Below are 18,675 nucleotides of genomic sequence, written 5' to 3' on the forward strand. Positions count from 1 at the left end.
CCTCCCTGTGAGCCCAGTGTGCTCTGATTGGTCGGGACGTTGCGAGGCTCGCTGCTGCAGTGTGAGCTCACTGGCGGTGTGGTTTCCGGGTTGGCGAAACAGCAAGACAGCGCGAAACTCATCCTGAGCACACACAAACACTCACAGCCGAAGTCAAAACAATAAGTGTGGCTTGATATTGAGTAAAAAAAAGGTTTATAACGCTCTGAGAATGGGTCTGCGGAGAGCATTTCTCCGCCATCCCAACTCGTCTATTACCAACCAGGGAGCTCTATGCAAGTCAATGGGACTCCCTGTAGTAGACAAGATAGTGACGCCAAGGGATCCTGGTGTGTGAGGTGCTGCGTGGATTGGTCCAGTTGGACCAATCCGGTCATTTGTTGTTCATTTGGGTAAGGGCACGTCACGATACCCAGGAAGAAAACATTGGAAAATGAAAGATATTTCCAACGAGGCGTTCTGGGGCAGCATAGACAGGTCTGTGTTAGTTTTACTCGCTACAGGGTGTACTTTGAGGGTTTTTGACTCTGCAGACCGTTTACATGCATACAAACCTTCATAACACACAAGGAGACGGGTAATAACCAGAAAAGCATGACATGGGCCCTTTAAAATAAGTGCATCAACCTTGAAGATGCAATCTCAAAACAACAAGAAACATGCAAGTACATCATCTTCAAATAGGCCAAACCATTATCAGTGGTCGTGCATTAGCTTCAAATGGGTTAAACCGTTTGAAGTCACGCTACTCAGTGCAAACACTTTATCTAATCAATACCCTAATAAAGTTGTTATGTCCACACACATATGTTTGTGTAAGAGAGGCAGGAGACCCAGGTTTCAAACTGTCTTGATAACAGGATTTCATCATTGTTCTTTATTTATTTACTTTCTTTATTGCATCAGTTTGACGACTTGACTAATGATTCTTCTCTTATTGCGAATAATGCTATAGCATTTGCCATTATCCTGTAATTGTAGCTTGTGTTGAAATGTTTTGGTCTTCAGCAAAGGTCACATGGTCTTGCTCTAACATCTGTTATCGATATATCTAAGCCTCATGCTAGCTCCCCTGTTCTCTTTAAAGAATTGCTTTGAGCTAAACACTAACATGGTCACAATAAAGATTCCAACATGTATGATACAATACCATCTTAACCATCTTTGTTTAGCATGCTAACGTGCTAACATTTGCAAACGAGCACTAAAAGCAAAGTACAGTGGAAGCTGATGTAAGAGTCCTTCGACTTGCTGGTATTTGATAGAATTTGACACATTTGAAGTTGAATATAGTGCCACAGATCAAAGGAATTGTCAACGATGCAACAGTTCATCCAGAGGTGAACATTCATGTCTGTCAAAGTGGTGAAGCTACTCAGTAAAAGCCACACCAATAATGTGGCGGAAGACAAAGTGTATCGAAGAGCTCTAGAGATTTTCCTCAATAAAACATGAGGCACACTGAATTGGTTTGTTTTGTATATATATTTCATGAGGACTATCCCTCCCCTGTCACAAACAACTATGGATTTTCAAGCCCTGTTTAACAGACTGTACTGGCCACTCCTCTTGACATTCACACACATACACACCACATTCAAATCCTCTGACAGTGGGCGTGGGGGTTATTAGTTATTATATGTCTTATTCTGCTCATGAATAAGTCAAACGTAGGCCTGAGACACACTCATCCACTTGCCAGACATACTAAGACACATGCACCTGCTCCTGGATAACCCCTGGTTATGAACACACACACAAATACACACACATTCACACCCACACACACAGCTTCTCCCTTTTTTATTCTACACCCCTCGTCTTTGTCCTGATTGCAGCCCCAGGGGGTCGACAGTTAGGTGAGATAGCACTGCATTTGTAATATCTGAGCAATCTATTCAAACTGCAAGGTAATGGTGCAGAAACGGCATGTCCCTTTTTAATATCATACGCTACAATTATACGTAATTGTCGGATCAAGTCTGAAATGTACTTGCATCACAGCAGCAAGGACAATACTTAATGCAAGAAACGAGCAAAAACAGACATTTCGAATGACATTTCAACCAATGTTTTTAAGACCAATTAACATATAATTGACCTCTGATTTAACGTAACTGGTCAGCCAAATAGTGATTCAGTCTAACTTTAATGAATCCTCCTATTCACTGTTTTGCAAATGGTTAGGGCCAAAGACAATGTTGTTAGCAAGCCTCCATATATGATTATGGTAGTTTGATGCCTAGAGTTTCTCAAATGGCTGCCATACAATCTTTGAGCAGAATTGTGACATTAAAGAGGCTCCCTCATGCTTTTTGGGTTTTCCCTTTCCTGTAGTCTGTTTATGTTTTTGTGCATGTAAATGGTCTGCAAAGGCTACAATCCTAAATAATCCTAATAATATATCCCTTTTTAAAGCTGTGGGAAAACCTTTGTTCCTTGTATTATTACAATACTGTTAAACACTTCAAATAACAGATGGAACAAACAACAACTAAATAATAATTTGTCTACTGGCCCCATAAAGACCAAAGGCAGCAGTCTGTGTTTTTTACAGTCTAATAGCTTTGTTCTAAACATTGTACTTCTCGTTTTACAAGTGCTGGGGCATTTATAATACTTGGGGGAGATTGTTGCCAGAGCTCAATTTAATTGTTTCATTATAATCTGTATGTCGCATTGTGTATATCTTACAAATCCCCAGTTTAAAGCTTGCTCCATACACTATGGTTTACAGTAGTTATTCTACTTGTCAGTGAGGTCAGTGAAAGGTCTGAGTAATCTGTTTAATAATGAAAGGCATTTTTAACTGTTAATGCAGTGGCTCCGTGTCCACACACCACTCTGCTCAGAGATGTTGAGTGATAGCTGTGGAAATGGGAAATGAGAGTTGTTGTTTCAGATGCTCAGAGGCTGTAAGGGATACTGCGGCTGCTGCTGTTTGGATAGCAATGAAAACACTCTACAGTACATAGCGTTATGAGCACTAATCATATTAGAGTAGATGTTGTGACATTATGGAGAATAATGGGACAATCATCTTGAGTATTGCTTCCGTCTGTCTCTGAATTATGACTCAAGTGTTTCTTTCTTTTTACTTTGTAATCAGATGAGTAATTTTGAGTGTTGCTAACGTTCATAGACACAGAGGAAATAATGGGATTCCACATCCATGTTTTTCAACTGTTTTTTTAATCCATAATTACAAAACATTGCCTTTTTCATGGATCTGACAGCCTGCACACTGTTTTCCATATTTCTGCTCATCAAACGTTGCTCTTTGCCCCATAAGGAAAGTCAGTCTTATAGATATTTTCTGGGTTTGATAACAATAATACAATAATACTTTTTAACAGATTTAAAACTTTGCAATGTACACAAATACTTTCAACTGTGAGCTGTTGTTTGAATAGAGAATACACAACTATACTTCAAATATTTGAATAATAAATATGTTTTAACGTTTTTCTTTGACAGTAACACCAAGTGGACATGCTGACATTTCATTTGCGTGCTGTGATATAACCAGGCTTGGATTTTCGTCATTTTAGGGGCAAGGCAATTTGGCCTTTGGTGTCACACATTTTTTCAGGGCGGAAAGGCCACATGCCAGGGCACAAAGGCCATGGCATATTTGTAAGCTCATATCCTAATTTTTCCCTCAACATTGAGGGAAAAATTAGGATTTGGAGCTTACAGTACAAATAAATAACTTCACTTTCTAATGACAAAAAACAAATCACTTTTTTAATATCAATCGTATCATCATATGCCTCCTTAGTATTACCGTATATAAAATGAAATACTTTACTTTGAATAATAATTTGTGTGTGTTCAACTCCTCACAGCTCCTCATATCTGTTCAGAAACTGGACAAAAGTTAAAGATGTACAAACCACAGACTGTCTGTGTCATGACGAATACAGTCGCTGCTTTAATTCTGTCTTTAGGACGTTGTTGTGAGTGTGGACGGAGCAGCTACAACGTTAGTTTATCCTGATCGATCCAATCTCCATTCACAAAACACGCATTTTAAAAGGTTTTTCGCCTGTCGTCTTGTCTGCACAGTTGTCAAAGCATGGTTTTTACTAACAGTTACCAGTATTTAGTTGCTTCGGCATCATTTTGAAACGTGTATTACAATGAAATCACGGTAAAATAGGTTAATTTGGTCGTAGTTGGTTTCCACCACAGTATTTGCATGGATATAAGTCCCGCCCCCTCTCCAGCGCGTCCTGTTTGAATGACAGGAGTAAACACAGCTGACAGCCGCGGTGAAACTCCAGGGTTAGAGCAATGCGAGTATTCGCATCGCGTCCGTTGTGAACGCAGCATAATGCAGTTCAGAAACCAATGTTCTGACGCTTTTACAGCAACTTTTAACAGTGTGAGGGGCCCAAAGGCCATGGTGGCCGTAGGACGTACAATTATTTGTGGGGCATAACGGCCAGACCGAGGGGCTACGACGGCCATGGCCGTCAAGGCCGCCGTGAAAATCCCACCCTGGATATAACTCCTCCACCATCTCCTATTTCTTGCAATCTTACGTTCTTACGAAGTTCCTCTCACCACATCTTAACATTTATCTTGGCCTAAACCTAAGCCATCTAAAACTCTTAAACTTACGCTATACTCAACTATATGGTAAGCAGCTTTTAGCCTTAGTGAATGATGTAAAACCTCTAGCTCAGACCTCTGACCCTGCTCTGTTTCCTTCCTCAGAATATTTGCCATGCTACATGGGAAGACTCTGAACTCCACCTTGCTCTTCCTCCTCATCCTCATCTTCTTTGCCACAGCCCATGGTCGCTCCTACCCTCGTTTCTCCCGTAATGACACTGAGTTCCAGCACCTGGTGCTCCACCCGGACCCCACTGTGGGGACGGTGTACGTGGGGGCCAGGGACCACCTCTTCCAGCTGGACGGATTGGACGGACTCCGGTTGGAGCAAGAGGAGGCGACTGGCCCAGTAAGCGACAGCAAAGAGTGCCTTCCCCCAGTCAACGAGTTCAACTGTCCCCAGGCCAGGAGAACCAGTAACCACAACAAACTACTCCTGGTGGATCCCACGGCGTTGGAGTTGATCACCTGCGGCAGCATCCACCAGGGAACCTGCCAGAAACGCAACCTCAAGTCGATCAAAGAGGTTGTCTTTTCCACCGAGAGGCCTGTGGATACGCAGTATGTCGCCGCCAATGACCCATTGGTTTCAACCGTGGGGCTGGTGGTGGGGCTTCGTGGCGGGGAAAGGACAGTGATGTATGTGGGGAGGGGCTATACCGCCAGCCACCCGCCCATCTCCACCCGCCATCTTTCATCAGAACCCATCTTTTCCTACGAGGAGACGGCTAAGCTGGCAGTCGCTGGACGTCTGTCGGAATACGACCACCATTTTGTGATGTCTTTCACACGGCGCTCTTATGTTTACTTTTTGTTTTACCGTCGTGACATCAAGTCAGCATCGAGGGAGTACCGGACGTATGCTGCCAGAGTGTGCCTGGACGACACCTCCTATTATTCCTATGTGGAAGTTCCTCTTGTCTGCCGATCCCCCTCCTTCTCCAGGACTTACAACTTTCTCCAGGCTGCTCAGGTACGTTCTGACTAAATGTTATCATCAAATAAGCAGGCTTGGGGAGGAACGGAATAAATGGAACGTTGTTGATTTTATTAAGGAATCCGTATTGCGTCCAAAGTACAGAAAAAAAGAGGAATAACATTCCCAATTTAGTAACAATGAGAGAAGGGTTCCAATTTTAAAATACAGAAAAATATACTACCACATACACATTAAAGCACTTCACAGAACTAGTTTCACACGATGGTTTTTATCTATATAATATATATATATATATATATATATATATACATTCAATGGGTGGAAATGTAGCCGTTATTGTTACTTCTGCAATACATGGTAGAGAAAAAGGCTACATTTGAGCATTTTTTTTATTTTCTCTCGTGCATATTTGGACGTAACCAAGTGACTTTACTTTAATATTGTCATACTTACTGAGGTTACTGATTAAACTTTTTTAATGGGTATAAAGAAATTGGAATCGGAATACGTTTGTCTAGTTATTTTGTCTAGTCATTTGTCTCCAAACGATGCCAAGAATCCTTGAATAAATTGTAGGGAGCGGCAATTTAAGTATGGTTAAATTCCTTGATTATAGAGTGTGAAATGTTGCTTTTAAATCAACATTACTCTGATGCTGGCTGTGTTTAACTTTCTCATGTTTCTCCCATGCCTTTGTTGCAACAGGTGGGACAAGGTGGAGACCAGGAAGGCGAGGATCTGCTGGGAGTCTTCTCCACCCGCGCCGGCTCCACAAACAACAATCCCCTGGATGCCTCGGCTCTGTGCGTTTACCCACTGGAGGAGCTGGACAGACACATCAACTCCACCCGCGACCTCTGCTACACCCAGGACGGCCGGGTGGAGGGGGAAGGAGAGGTGGCGTACATAGAGTACGAGGTCAAGTCCAGCTGTGCCAACCTGCCCATGGTAAGAATCCAGAAAAATAAGAAAGAAGGTTAATGTTCTCATATTTAGGCATCAGCCCAAATGGGTATTTAAAACACAGATTGTGCCAATCACATGCTCATATGAAAGCTTCTCTTTGATCTACGTGTCAGAATGACATTCTATAGTTAGAATGTCAAGTTGGTGACTGCCCAGGTCGTAGCCATCATGTTTTCCAGTTGGTGCCTTGAACATGATATCTCAGGAATGCCATGAAGGAATTTCTTCACATATGGTGCAAACTTCCGCTTGACCTTACAAATGAACTGAGAAGACTTTGATGGTCAATGGTCAAAGGTGGAGGTCACTATGTCCTTAAATCTTCCCTATTCTTGTAAACACGATATCCCTTGCTATGATGCTTTGAGGGATTTGCTTCAAGTTTGGGACAAAGGTCCACCTAGATCCAAGGATATATTATCAGACCTCACAACATGTTTTTGGCCATTACTCAACCATTCATATGCTAATTATGACAATTTCACACAAAGGTTTAATGGGATAAAATGATGACGTAATGCCATTTTGAAAAAACATGGATGTGAACTGCATTTTGAATGTTTTTTAGCGGCATACAACCATCAGGCGGTTTTGTATGCATTGAGTGCTTGTTAGGGTTAGTACATACATGCTATACATGAGGATACATTATGTCCTGCCGTCTTTATATACCTTGAGTATATAGACTCAATTGGTTTCAAGGGCACACAAAGACAAAACAGAAAGTATACCTTGGTAACAAAGGAGAATTGGATTGCCCAGATTAAGCTTAGTAACAGGAAGAATGAAGGCATTGTAATGAAGACCTCATTTAAAAAAAATCCCAGATGCTCTAGGAGTAGTTTTTCCCAGCTGCAGCCCTCCAGTGCCCCCCCCCCCCCCTGCAGCCACTCAGGTCTTGCAGGATTCAGAACCATTTAATGGGATCGTTAGCGATCAATAAACAAAGCTAACCCTGAATCAGCTGTGATGCTGCTTAATGAGCTCTGACAAGGAAGGATAGGAGTTACAAAAAAAAGAAAAAAATGTAATGACATAAGAAGGTAGAGAGAGAAGGGGGGGTAGAAACATGGGACAGAAGACTAGCAAACATTGGAATAAAATAACAGAGGACGAAAAAAGCGATGCTGAAAGAAACAGACATGATTAAATATAGAGAGGATGTTTTCATGATAAGACATCTTATTTCTTTAATTAACAAACTCTTTAGTAGACTAAAACAAATATATTTCCTATTCTACTTCCTGCTTCAGGGCCAATTATGTGGAGCCAGAGCTCGGGCGCTTATCAGAAAACAGGATTTAGGGTGGTTGTTTTGCACAACCAAAGAGCGAGCTGGCTGTGTCCGTATGAGTCTGCTTTAATCTATGGTGCAATCCTCTTACTGTGAATTAAGAGGATTCAAAGGCTCTGAGGCAATGGTAGGAAGAATGGAAAACTAATTGAAAGACGTGACTATGAAGTTGTTCGTCTGAACCGTAGGTGTTTAATGTGTTAAGATCAGTGAAACACAGGTCATTCGGATGCATTCTGTTAACATCCTACACTTAGGAAAGAAGCGGATGTAGCAACCATGAAGTTACTTTTGTTTTGTGGACATTTTAAATAATAATAATTTTAATTTTAAAACCTCTAGTTTGGTATTTTGGCCATCACAATCGTGTTTATTTAATAGCCAGACATGACCATATATGGACAGAAGGATGGAAAAGAGAGCAGCCCAAAAGAGCCTTGTACCATTAGCATATATTAAATGCAAAGTTTTCAGATTAAGTTAACATTAGCTAGCTTAGTTTTAAAGGTGCATACATACTCACCTTAACTGTGATTTCAATTGAATTGCTAATTTTGGCTTGCATGTTTATAACCAGATGTAATAGCTAAAAAAAGGATTAGTTTATTTTAAGAACAACCAACCGCTAATCAATGCAGTGGCACTGATTACTGTATATCACAAATTAAAATGTTTACTGAGGTAACACCTCAATTGAGAAGGATACTTTTTTTCATAGACTTCTAGACAATCTAATTCTTGCAGGCACTGACTGCATTCGCTTCACTTTTTCAGACAAGTGCCCCATTGACATGAGTACATAAACTCAATAATTAACCCTAAATAAAGGAAATAAAACCTTCTTTCTTATCTTTCTAGAATACTCTTAAGGCATATGCCTGTGGCTCCGACCACACCCCCAGTCCAATGGCGAGCCGGGCACCGCTGGAAGCTGAAGTGGTGTGGCACACCTCGGCCGCCCGTCTCACTGCGGTGGCTGTGAGCGTCAGAGAGGGACACAGCATCGCCTTCCTCGGAGACTCCAAAGGAACTATGCACAAGGTATCTCATCCCATGACATCATTTGATTTTTGTGCCAGTTTCTTTTGGACTACAAGCCTGCCCCAGCATGCACTAGGTGGGAGACGCCCTGGACACATCATTGGGATAACAAAGATCTGTGTGTCATTGAAAGATTAAGACTTATTAGCCAATTTCATTTAATTTAACGCTGTTTCCTAATTTCTCATGCGCACCAATAGAGCTTGCCTAATACTGTGATACTGATACACCCTGCCCTTGCAGTTGTTTCTGCATAATCCTTCAAAGGATGTCCATGGATCAATTCCCAGCTATTTGTTTTATGTCTGTGCCAATTCCCATACCCTTCTTCTACATCACAATGCAACCGCACCTGAAAGATTCTAGTCATTCCAACAGTTTTCCAAGATACACAAACCAGCATACCACCATAATCCCATGCCTAATACTTTTGTTCAGTAAAGTTCAGAGTTTGATTTCGGGTGGTAGGGACTTATTCCGGTGTGAACGCGATCTGCTCTTTAGTTCATCAGAACTAAAGAGTTCTGATGAACTAAGTACGGCAAAGTACTTGGTGTGAGGTAGCAGATCAAAGCAGCACTCCATGTAGCCAACTGTAGTCAGTTTAGCACAAAAGCAGGTTGAAACTTGACTTGGCTGTCAAAACAAAAAAACTCCTACCTAATATAGCATAGTTCCTGGTCCAATGTGTCTTCAAGGATATTGTAGGTATGACTCATGTTCCATAAAATTATGAACCTTTTGTGAAGATTTCCCGCATCATAACATAGTTAAACTCTTTTGGACATGTACACTTAAAATGCTCGATAATGCTCGATCTCGAAAAACAGAAAAGAAAAAAAAAAGCCTTAACATATTCCATTAATATCAATGTGTACAAAACTAAACAAAAACAGTGGTATTATTTCAAATGTTATTCAAAGAATATTTTATGCTATCATGCCAACATAAACATTTTGTTAGACATTAATTTGTGCTTAAGTGACTCTTACACTCGTTCAGTGACTCTTACACTCGTTCTGTCAACAGTTTGAAACTTGGCTTGGCTCTGTCTTTGCAGGACCTTTTTAATTAGCCTGATTTAAAAGTAAAAAATTGTCGGTTTAATTTTTACTGGGGTTTAGGTGCTGTATAGAAATCCTAAGAGGAGTTAACTAATAGATAAGCCTTTTCTTTGGCCCGACAACACAAGACCATTAAAGACATTACCTTTGGCTGGGATAGACGGTGTTCACTAAAAATATGGAAAATGATGGTGAGATGAATAGGTAATGAAAATGTTTGGTATTTGCAGACTTAGTGCTGCACATTTTGGTGGCCTGGTCACAGGGATTAATATCATCACTGTGTGGCAAAAAAATACTTGGTGACTTAGTGTGCCTGCTGTCTAATGACTTAGTAATTTATAGAATCGTACAAATAGATTTTTAAAACAAGATTCAATGTAAGCGCTGTCCAGTATCCAACGTATCAGGGAGGCTGTAGCTCAGTGTGCTGGACTTCGAATCCGGGGATAGCAAGTTCGAGTCCCACTGCAGTCAGCATGTTGTTGTGTCCCTGGGCAAGACACTTCACCCCAAATTGCTCCTGTGGGGATTGTCCACAGTTTGAATAAAAGCATCTAACAAATGACATTTAATGTAATGTATCATCTACCTTAGCAACCTCAATGGTAGGCATTTGGAAATAGTGTAAATCCTTGCAATTTAAAGTGGCCCTATTATGCAATTTTTTCGGGTTAATATTTGTAGCCCAGTCTGCTCTGATTGGTTACCTGACCATTTGATCAACTACTTGTCCCCCCTCTGAGCCGATCAGAAACAATGTGTCCGAGTGTTTAGCTTTTGTAGAACATTTACATGCACAAACAACTTATATAACTAACAACACTACAGGAAAGGGAAAACCCCAAAAAGCATAATAGGGCCTTTTTAAAAGTTCTTAAAGCTGTTCTTAAAGCTGTTTGTCTACCTATCTTAATCTCCTATAGAAGTGTCGCTCAGCTCAGCTTTACAAAACCTGTCATGCGACATGACAAACTACATACATGTTTCCAAGTAGCAAGCAATACAGGGCTACTTCCATTACATTACATTGCATTTAGCTGACGCTTTTATCCAAAGCGACTTACAATAAGTACATTCGACCAGGAAGACACAACCTTGAAGAAAACAGAATCATGTAAGTACATCAGGTTTCATAGAGCCAAACATTTCAAGTGCTACTCAACTGGCTTTAGATAAGCCAGTCCTTTGTTAGTATATAAGTGCTTTGTTAATAAATCTATCGCTCGAAGTGGGTGTCGAAAGAGATGAGTTTTCAGTCTGCGCCGGAAGATGTGCAAGCTATCTGCTGTCCTGATGTCAATGGGGAGCTCATTCCACCATCTTGGAGCCAGGATAGCAAACCCACGTGTTTTTGCTGATGGGAACTTGGGTCCCCCTCGCAGCGAGGGTGCAGCGAGTCGTTTGGCTGATGCAGAGCGTAGTGCACGCGCTGGGGTGTACAGTTTAACCATGTCCTGGATGTACGAAGGGCCATATCCATTCGCAGCACGGTAAGCAAGTACCAGTGTCTTGAAGTGGATTCTAGCAGTTACCGGAAGCCAGTGAAGGGAGCGGAGTGGTGTGGGAAAATGTAGGAAGGTTGAAGACCAGACGAGCCGCTGCATTCTGGGTGAGCTGCAGAGGTCGGATGGCACATGCAGGTAGACCAGCCAGGAGGGAGATGCAGTAGTCTAGGCGTGAGATGACGAGAGCCTGGACCAGAACCTGCGTCGCTTTCTGGGTCAGCTGGGGACGTATCTTCCTGATGTTGTAAAGCGTGTATCTGCAGCAACGGGTTGTAGCATTACATTTTACATTATTACATTACATTGCATTTAGCTGACGCTTTTATCCAAAGCGACTTACAATAAGTGCGTTCGACCAACAAAATACAAACTTGAGGAAAACAGAATCATATAAGTACATCAGGCTTCATAGAGCAAAAACATTTCAAGTGCTACTCAACTGGCTTTAGATAAGCCAGTCCTTTATTAGTATAAAAGTGTTTCGTTAATAGTTCTATCGCTCGAAGTGGAGTCGAAAGAGATGAGTTTTCAGTTTGTGCCGGAAGATGTGCAAGCTATCTGCTGTCCTGATGTCAATGGGGAGCTCATTCCACCATCCTGGAGCCAGGACAGCAAACCCACGTGTTTTCGCCGATGGGAACTTGGGTCCCCCTCGCAGCGAGGGCGCAGCGAGTCGTTTGGCTGATGCAGAGCGTAGTGCACGCGCTGGGGTGTACGGTTTAACCATGTCCTGGATGTACGAAGGGCCAGATCCATTCGCAGCATGGTAAGCAAGTACCAGTGTCTTGAAGTGGATTCTAGCAGTTACCGGAAGCCAGTGAAGGGAGCGGAGTGGTGTGGGAGAATTTAGGAAGGTTGAAGACCAGACGAGCCGCTGCATTCTGGATGAGCTGCAGAGGTCGGATGGCACATGCAGGTAAACCAGCCAGGAGGGAGTTGCAGTAGTCTAGGCGTGAGATGACGAGAGCCTGGACCAGAACCTGCGTCGCTTTCTGTGTCAGCTGGGGACGTATCTTCCTGATGTTGTAGCAGCGATGTTTGCAGTGAAGGACAGGTTGTTATCTAGGGTCACACCCAGATTCCTTGCAGTCTGAGTCGGGGAAACAACTGAGGTGCCGATGTTGATTGTTAGGTCAAGAGTGGGACAATCTTTTCCCGGAAGGAAGAGCAGCTCAGTCTTGTCAAGGTTGAGCTTGAGGTGATGAGCAGACATCCACTGAGAGATGTCAGCTAGACAAGCAGAGATGCGTGCGACGACCTGGGTCTCTGAGCGGGGAAAGGACAGAATTAATTGGGTGTCGTCAGCGTAGCAGTGGTATGAAAAACCATGCGGGCTAATGACTGATCCGAGCGAGTTTGTGTACAGGGAGAAGAGGAGGGGACCAAGAACAGAGCCCTGAGGGACCCCTGTAGTTAATTGACAAGGGTCGGACTCAGACCCTCTCCAAGTCACCCTGTAGGTACGGTCTTTGAGGTATGAGGTGAGGAGGGAAAGTGCAGAGCCTGAAACTCCAAGTTTTTGGAGAGTGCGATGGAGGATCTGATGATTCACCGTGTCGAATGCAGCAGACAGGTCCAACAGGATGATGACAGAGGAGAGGGATGCAGTTTTGGCAGTGTGCAGTTCCTCAGTGACAGCAATGAGAGCAGTTTCTGTGGAGTGACCTGCCTTGAAACCAGACTGGTGCGGATCCAGAAGGTTGTTCTGATGGAGATAACAGGAGAGTTGTTTAAAGACAGCGCGTTCAAGTGATTTAGACAGGAACGGGAGTAGAGAGACAGGCCTGTAGTTTATAACATCTGACGGGTTGAGAGTGGGTTTCTTTAGGAGAGGGTTTACTCTTGCCTCCTTGAGACTGTTTGGAAAGTGACCAGAAGTTAGAGTTCCCATGCCATTATGTGTTGAGTGCATCCTCCTAATGGGCCAACTGATTCTCCATCCTGTTCACAGTGATCAAGTGGGAGCCTTCTGGAAAGAGGCATGAAAACCTCTGCTAATCTCATTAGCATGAGGTAACATGAGAGTTTGAAGGCCTGGGAATCACTTAAGCCAGAGGTGTCTCCCTGTGACTCATATTAGATTTGACTGTCATAATTACATTCATGGCCACTTCTCCTGCGATCCTGCTCAATGGTGATTTGATTTGCCATGGAGCTGTAAACTGAACAAGATATTCCTTTTCGCATTATTTTCTTGTCTGTCTGTTCTTTATTTTAGTCTTGCAGTGTGAGGAATAAACTAAGTTTCTTGTAAGTCATATGCATGATATATATTATATATAGATAGATTTCTAAGTGTCTGTTGTTTTTTTGTGTACTTTTACAGGTATATCTAGGCCAAGATGGCCGGGTGGAGGTATATGCAAACACGACGATCCAGCCCAACTCCGCCATTAAAAGTGACCTTTTATTAGACCAGAATGGAGCATACATCTACATCATGACCAAAACTACTGTAAGTATTCAAATGAACTAACACTGTGATGAACAATTGCTTATTAGGGTCGTTTTAGGTGAATGAGGTTGATCCAACCTTGCAAGAATACTTGAGTTCTTTATGGTTTTATTTGTGAGTTAATTCCTAATTTACCTTTTAACCTTTAGGAATATCCATGTTTTTTCCACTTAAATAAACAACTTTAACATTAGAAATGACAAACCTAGACTGGCCCTAAAACGCTGTTGTTGTTTTGGACAGTTAGAGCTGGTAAATGTTATATTTGTTTTTAAAAAAAGTATGAAGTCCAGCAGATTATTTATTTCCACATTTTTCGTATGTTTTTTCTTTGGACTACTCAACAGATGTAGCTTCCAAACAGCAATACCCTTCTTGGTGCGTCTATCCATTCAAAGACTCGTCACCGCAGATGTCTCCTTACACGAGACTGAACATTGCTTGTCTTTCATAGTCTTTCATTTATCGTTTGTCAAAGTTTTGTCAGGCTTTGATACTTCCTCAAGCTGTGTCCCTTTCATCCGAAAAATAGGATAAAAGAATAAGAGGCAAAGAACATAAGAGGAAATTAAGAGGCCAGCTGGCTGTTTGAGGTCAAAGGTGACTAACCCCAGTGTGTTGGGCACAACAGTCAGCTGGAGGTATAAAGTCTGACATAACAATGGTATTGATCAGAGAAAGTGGCGTCTATTGTATTGGCACACTCCCAACAGAGTGCCTGTGTGGGTAGCCATACATGCTGAGGGATGAATGTGGGAAACTGCCAGTCTATACATTGAATGGCTTGTGTCACAAACTGAACATCTTGATTTGAGTGTAGAGCAGTTATATTTAACATGCATTCAAGTAAAACCAAATCATTAGGATTATAAGCATTCCATTGTCATACAGCTACTAATAAAGTGTCTTTAACCAATTTAAATGTAATTTCTTTGAGTCAAAATTATTTTAAGGAATGTCAGCAAAGATAATGAACCATAATAATGCAATAATGCTATAAGCATAACTAGGCAAAAGTTAATACTATGAAATCAACTGTTTCAGAACATATTAACGCCAGCTCCTATTTTTTTTGTTCAACTTTTATTTGTCAAGATAACTACAAAACTCAACTATGTTTATGATATAAAGCTAGCTAGATAGCTGTGAGTTAGCTAGTAATGTTACGGCTACTTTGAAGTAAGTTAGCATTATAAGCTATTTTAGCAAATGATAGATAACTAGCATGATTCAACTTTAACATAAGGTGACCAGATTTTCAAAATTAAAACCGGGGACATTTTGAGTTTTGCGGTCAATATATCATTAACATATCCAATTGTCTTCACTGTTAAAGAAAAAAGGGGTTGACTAGATGGGGTGTCCTGCTATCACCCTGGAGTGAAATAAGTCTTTGATACTGGATAGTTTTTGTTTTATTCTTATCTAAAAACAGAGGGATGATAGCTAATATATGAGACTTCAAAGGTCTTTTATTTTGAAACTCTACATCAGATTGTCCTGATTCTCTCTGAGTGATTAGATGGGGTGTCCTGCTATCACCCTGGAGTGAAATAAGTCTTTGATAATTTGACAGTTTTTTATTTATTCCTGTACAAAAACAGAAGGAAATGAAATAAGTATTTTATTGAAGTGAAATAAGTATTTTATTGAAATCGAATGACTCTTTGATTATGGACGGTTTCCATTAAATTATAATCAAAATATAGATGGACAATAGATCTAATTTGAGATTTTAAACAGCATACATTTTAAATTGTGCTTCAGAAAGTAATGTTATTTTAGGAGTGTTTTGAGATGGTGTCAACATCAATTGAAATTAGTCACTCAGTGGAAATGTCAGATATGTCTTCATAACTGTATCCTTACATTTTACATTCACTCAGTTATAATGTGGTAGTTATATGTAGTTTGTTTTACATTATTATTGATCACATTATATAGTACATATTTCTTAATTTAAGCTCCAGTATATATTTAATTTAATTTAATTTTTATTTGTCCCGCTCATGGTACGCAAAACCAAATGTACAATAATTGCCACAACACATGACTCTACCAAAACACCATTGAGCGAAAAGGAGCAGGGAGAAGAATACAATCTTATGTGACCTGCCCCTTTCTAAAAAAAACAAAATAAATACAAATAGATGGTCTGCCCTTCATAATAATATATATTTTTTTTTTTCACAGCCAAACATAACAGTATCTTAGGATACTAAGAGAAACACAAAAAAAATACTTATTTCCCACTTGAAGGTTAATGGAAAGAAACAAAACAACACCAAAACATCACTTGTATAAGGAAAAGAAAAGTGCAATACCCTCATCTGAGTCCTACTGGAGAAGAAGGTGGAAAGCGACGCATGATGATAATAATAACAATAACAACAATAACAATGGCAATGGGACCCGTAAATACAGAGACATCACATCAAAGACATCGAAAACATGAAGGACCAGAGTCCTTCATGTTTGTCCATGATTCCCCTAAATATGTTTGGTGTGTTTTTTTTATTTTTTATTTTGAAGGCAGTTTTTACAGGCCTCTACCGTAATGCATATTCTCGCACCGCAATACACGTGCGGGCTGGCTTGAGTGTGTTTTCCAAAGTGGGGGCTAGCTTGACCACAGTCTGTTTACCAAGTGCTTCCTGGCATGAAACGTTTTATTTCACCTTGCTATGTGTTTTTAACGTAGATTAAAAAACGGGGACATTTCCGGGGACAGTTTCAACCGGGGACAGGCCAATACAAACGGGGACTGTCCCCGGAAAACGGGGACGTCTGGTCACCCTACTTTAACATCCGAGCACTAAGTTAAGCTTACACATTGAAAAAGAAGCAATAAGTCAAATAAATAACATAAAAAGTTAGGACCTTCACACTGTCATTAGTAGCTTCAAATTCATTGTTAATTTGTAGCTTAGACTAGCGTACTAGAAGACAACTACCTAGCATAGATGGGCTAATTCAGCAAGTTTGCATTTTGATGCTCAGAAAGGCTATTGCTAACGTTAGCTAGTTGTTCTGCTTTTCAGTCAGTCCACAATTAGTACGGTGTTGACTTCCATTCTATCGATGGCCCAAAGTGAAAGAATTTTAAAACATTTTAAAGAATAAATAACTTTAACATGACTTGACTTTCCTGTAGCTTTTAATGTAAGGTAGTAAGCCCATTGGCTACCATGAAGGCGATTTCATGAATTAAAGAAGTTATTAGGTATTTAATGCCATTAATTATGTTCTTTTATACAAAACAATTGACACAGATACACATATAAAACCACGTTATGCATCATTTTTTTCTTCACGTACTAACCCTAACTTATTTTTTGTATATTTTAGGTAGAGAAGCGTCCAGTGGCAGAATGTGGAGCCCACCTTGACTGTCAGTCGTGTCTGTCTGCCAAAGACCCCTATTGTGGCTGGTGTGTCCTGGAGGGACGGTGAGTCAGTGGAGCTACTGCAAATGTTCTCATGCATCCCGTCTACTTTTTGTCTTCGTCCTTCTGACCTCCTTGTGTTTCTTCAGGTGTGGCCAGCGCTGGGAGTGCCAGCGAGGCTCCACGCAGGGCCAGTGGCTGTGGAGCTTCAACCAGATGCAGCAGTGCCTCAATATCCAGCACCTCAGCCAGTACAACATCAGCCGCGGGGAGAAAACAGATGTAATGCAGGGGGGAAGATTGGGGAACAGATGGGAGTAATGCACAATAATTAGACCCTCCAGAAAAACGCGGGCAAAAATCCTTGATTATGCGATTAAACATGCGGGGTTTTATGTGATTTTATGCGGTGAAATTGCGGGAAGTTGCGAAATATGCTAAATATTTTTTTTTAAATATTGGGCTGTCTTATTTATTCTCTCTCACACACAACCTGCCACTAACGTTAAACCCCTTTACTATTCAATTAAACACATTCAATGTTTATTTATTGTAAAAGCAATTGGGCTATTTTAATCACACTCTCTCTCTCACACACACACATACACACACACACACACACACACACACACACACACACACACACACACACACACACACACACACACACACACACACACACACACACACACACACACACACACACACACACACACACACACACACACACACACACTTCTCCGTCTCATTCTGTTTTCATTTACTTGTTCGTTATCTGACCAGCTTCAATCTTGTAGGCTTCTCACCTCGTTTCTTGTAGTCCTCGAAAGGGTTTTGGAGGTTGATGCCTCGGTGAACGTGAGTTGTTTGGCTTTCTTGTCCGCAGCAGCAGAAAGCATTTTCGAATGTTTGAATGAATCAAAGTGGGTCGTCACCGTCGATGTTCTCTTATGCTCCAACACACAGTTGCACAGGGTGCAGAATAGTTTCCCCCCACTTCCGTGCAAGACATCGGGGTACTGCATCTTGGTGTTTTCTCTCTCGTGTGAGTTCCACACGTTCACTCTACGGTGTTGTTTACCTTCTGTGATGCACGAGCTGATGACGTCGCGTCATCATCTTCATCATCATCATCATCATCATCATCACCATCACTACTTCACGTCAAGAGGAGTTAACTTTTTTTTTTCTCAACTTTGTGTGGAAAAATGCGGGGATTATGCGGCCTTTTGATAAATATGCGGCCTTTTAAAAATCTGCGCCATTTTGCTGATTATGCGGTAAATTCTGCGATCGCAGAATCGCGTTTTTCTGGAGGGTCTAAATAATAGACACTCTTTCTTTGCTCTCTCCATCTGATCCATTAGAGTTTTAGTTCTATAAAACACGGTAAATTGAAAC

General features: G+C 41.2%; 1 protein-coding gene across 1 annotated transcript in view; it reads left to right on the forward strand.

Moving 5' to 3' along the window:
* LOC117532888 (plexin-B1-like) overlaps positions 1 to 18,675 on the forward strand; it is a 92,905-nt gene that overhangs the window by 42,511 nt on the left and 31,719 nt on the right. The window contains 6 exon segments of the mRNA XM_034196473.1: positions 4,723 to 5,593; positions 6,266 to 6,508; positions 8,679 to 8,861; positions 13,760 to 13,888; positions 17,237 to 17,337; positions 17,424 to 17,556. Coding sequence (XP_034052364.1) covers positions 4,733 to 5,593; positions 6,266 to 6,508; positions 8,679 to 8,861; positions 13,760 to 13,888; positions 17,237 to 17,337; positions 17,424 to 17,556 — 1,650 coding nt within the window. The 5' untranslated portion in view covers positions 4,723 to 4,732.

This window comes from Gymnodraco acuticeps, unplaced genomic scaffold, assembly GCF_902827175.1.
Source record: "Gymnodraco acuticeps unplaced genomic scaffold, fGymAcu1.1, whole genome shotgun sequence".
In the NCBI taxonomy this organism is placed as follows: domain Eukaryota; kingdom Metazoa; phylum Chordata; class Actinopteri; order Perciformes; family Bathydraconidae; genus Gymnodraco; species Gymnodraco acuticeps.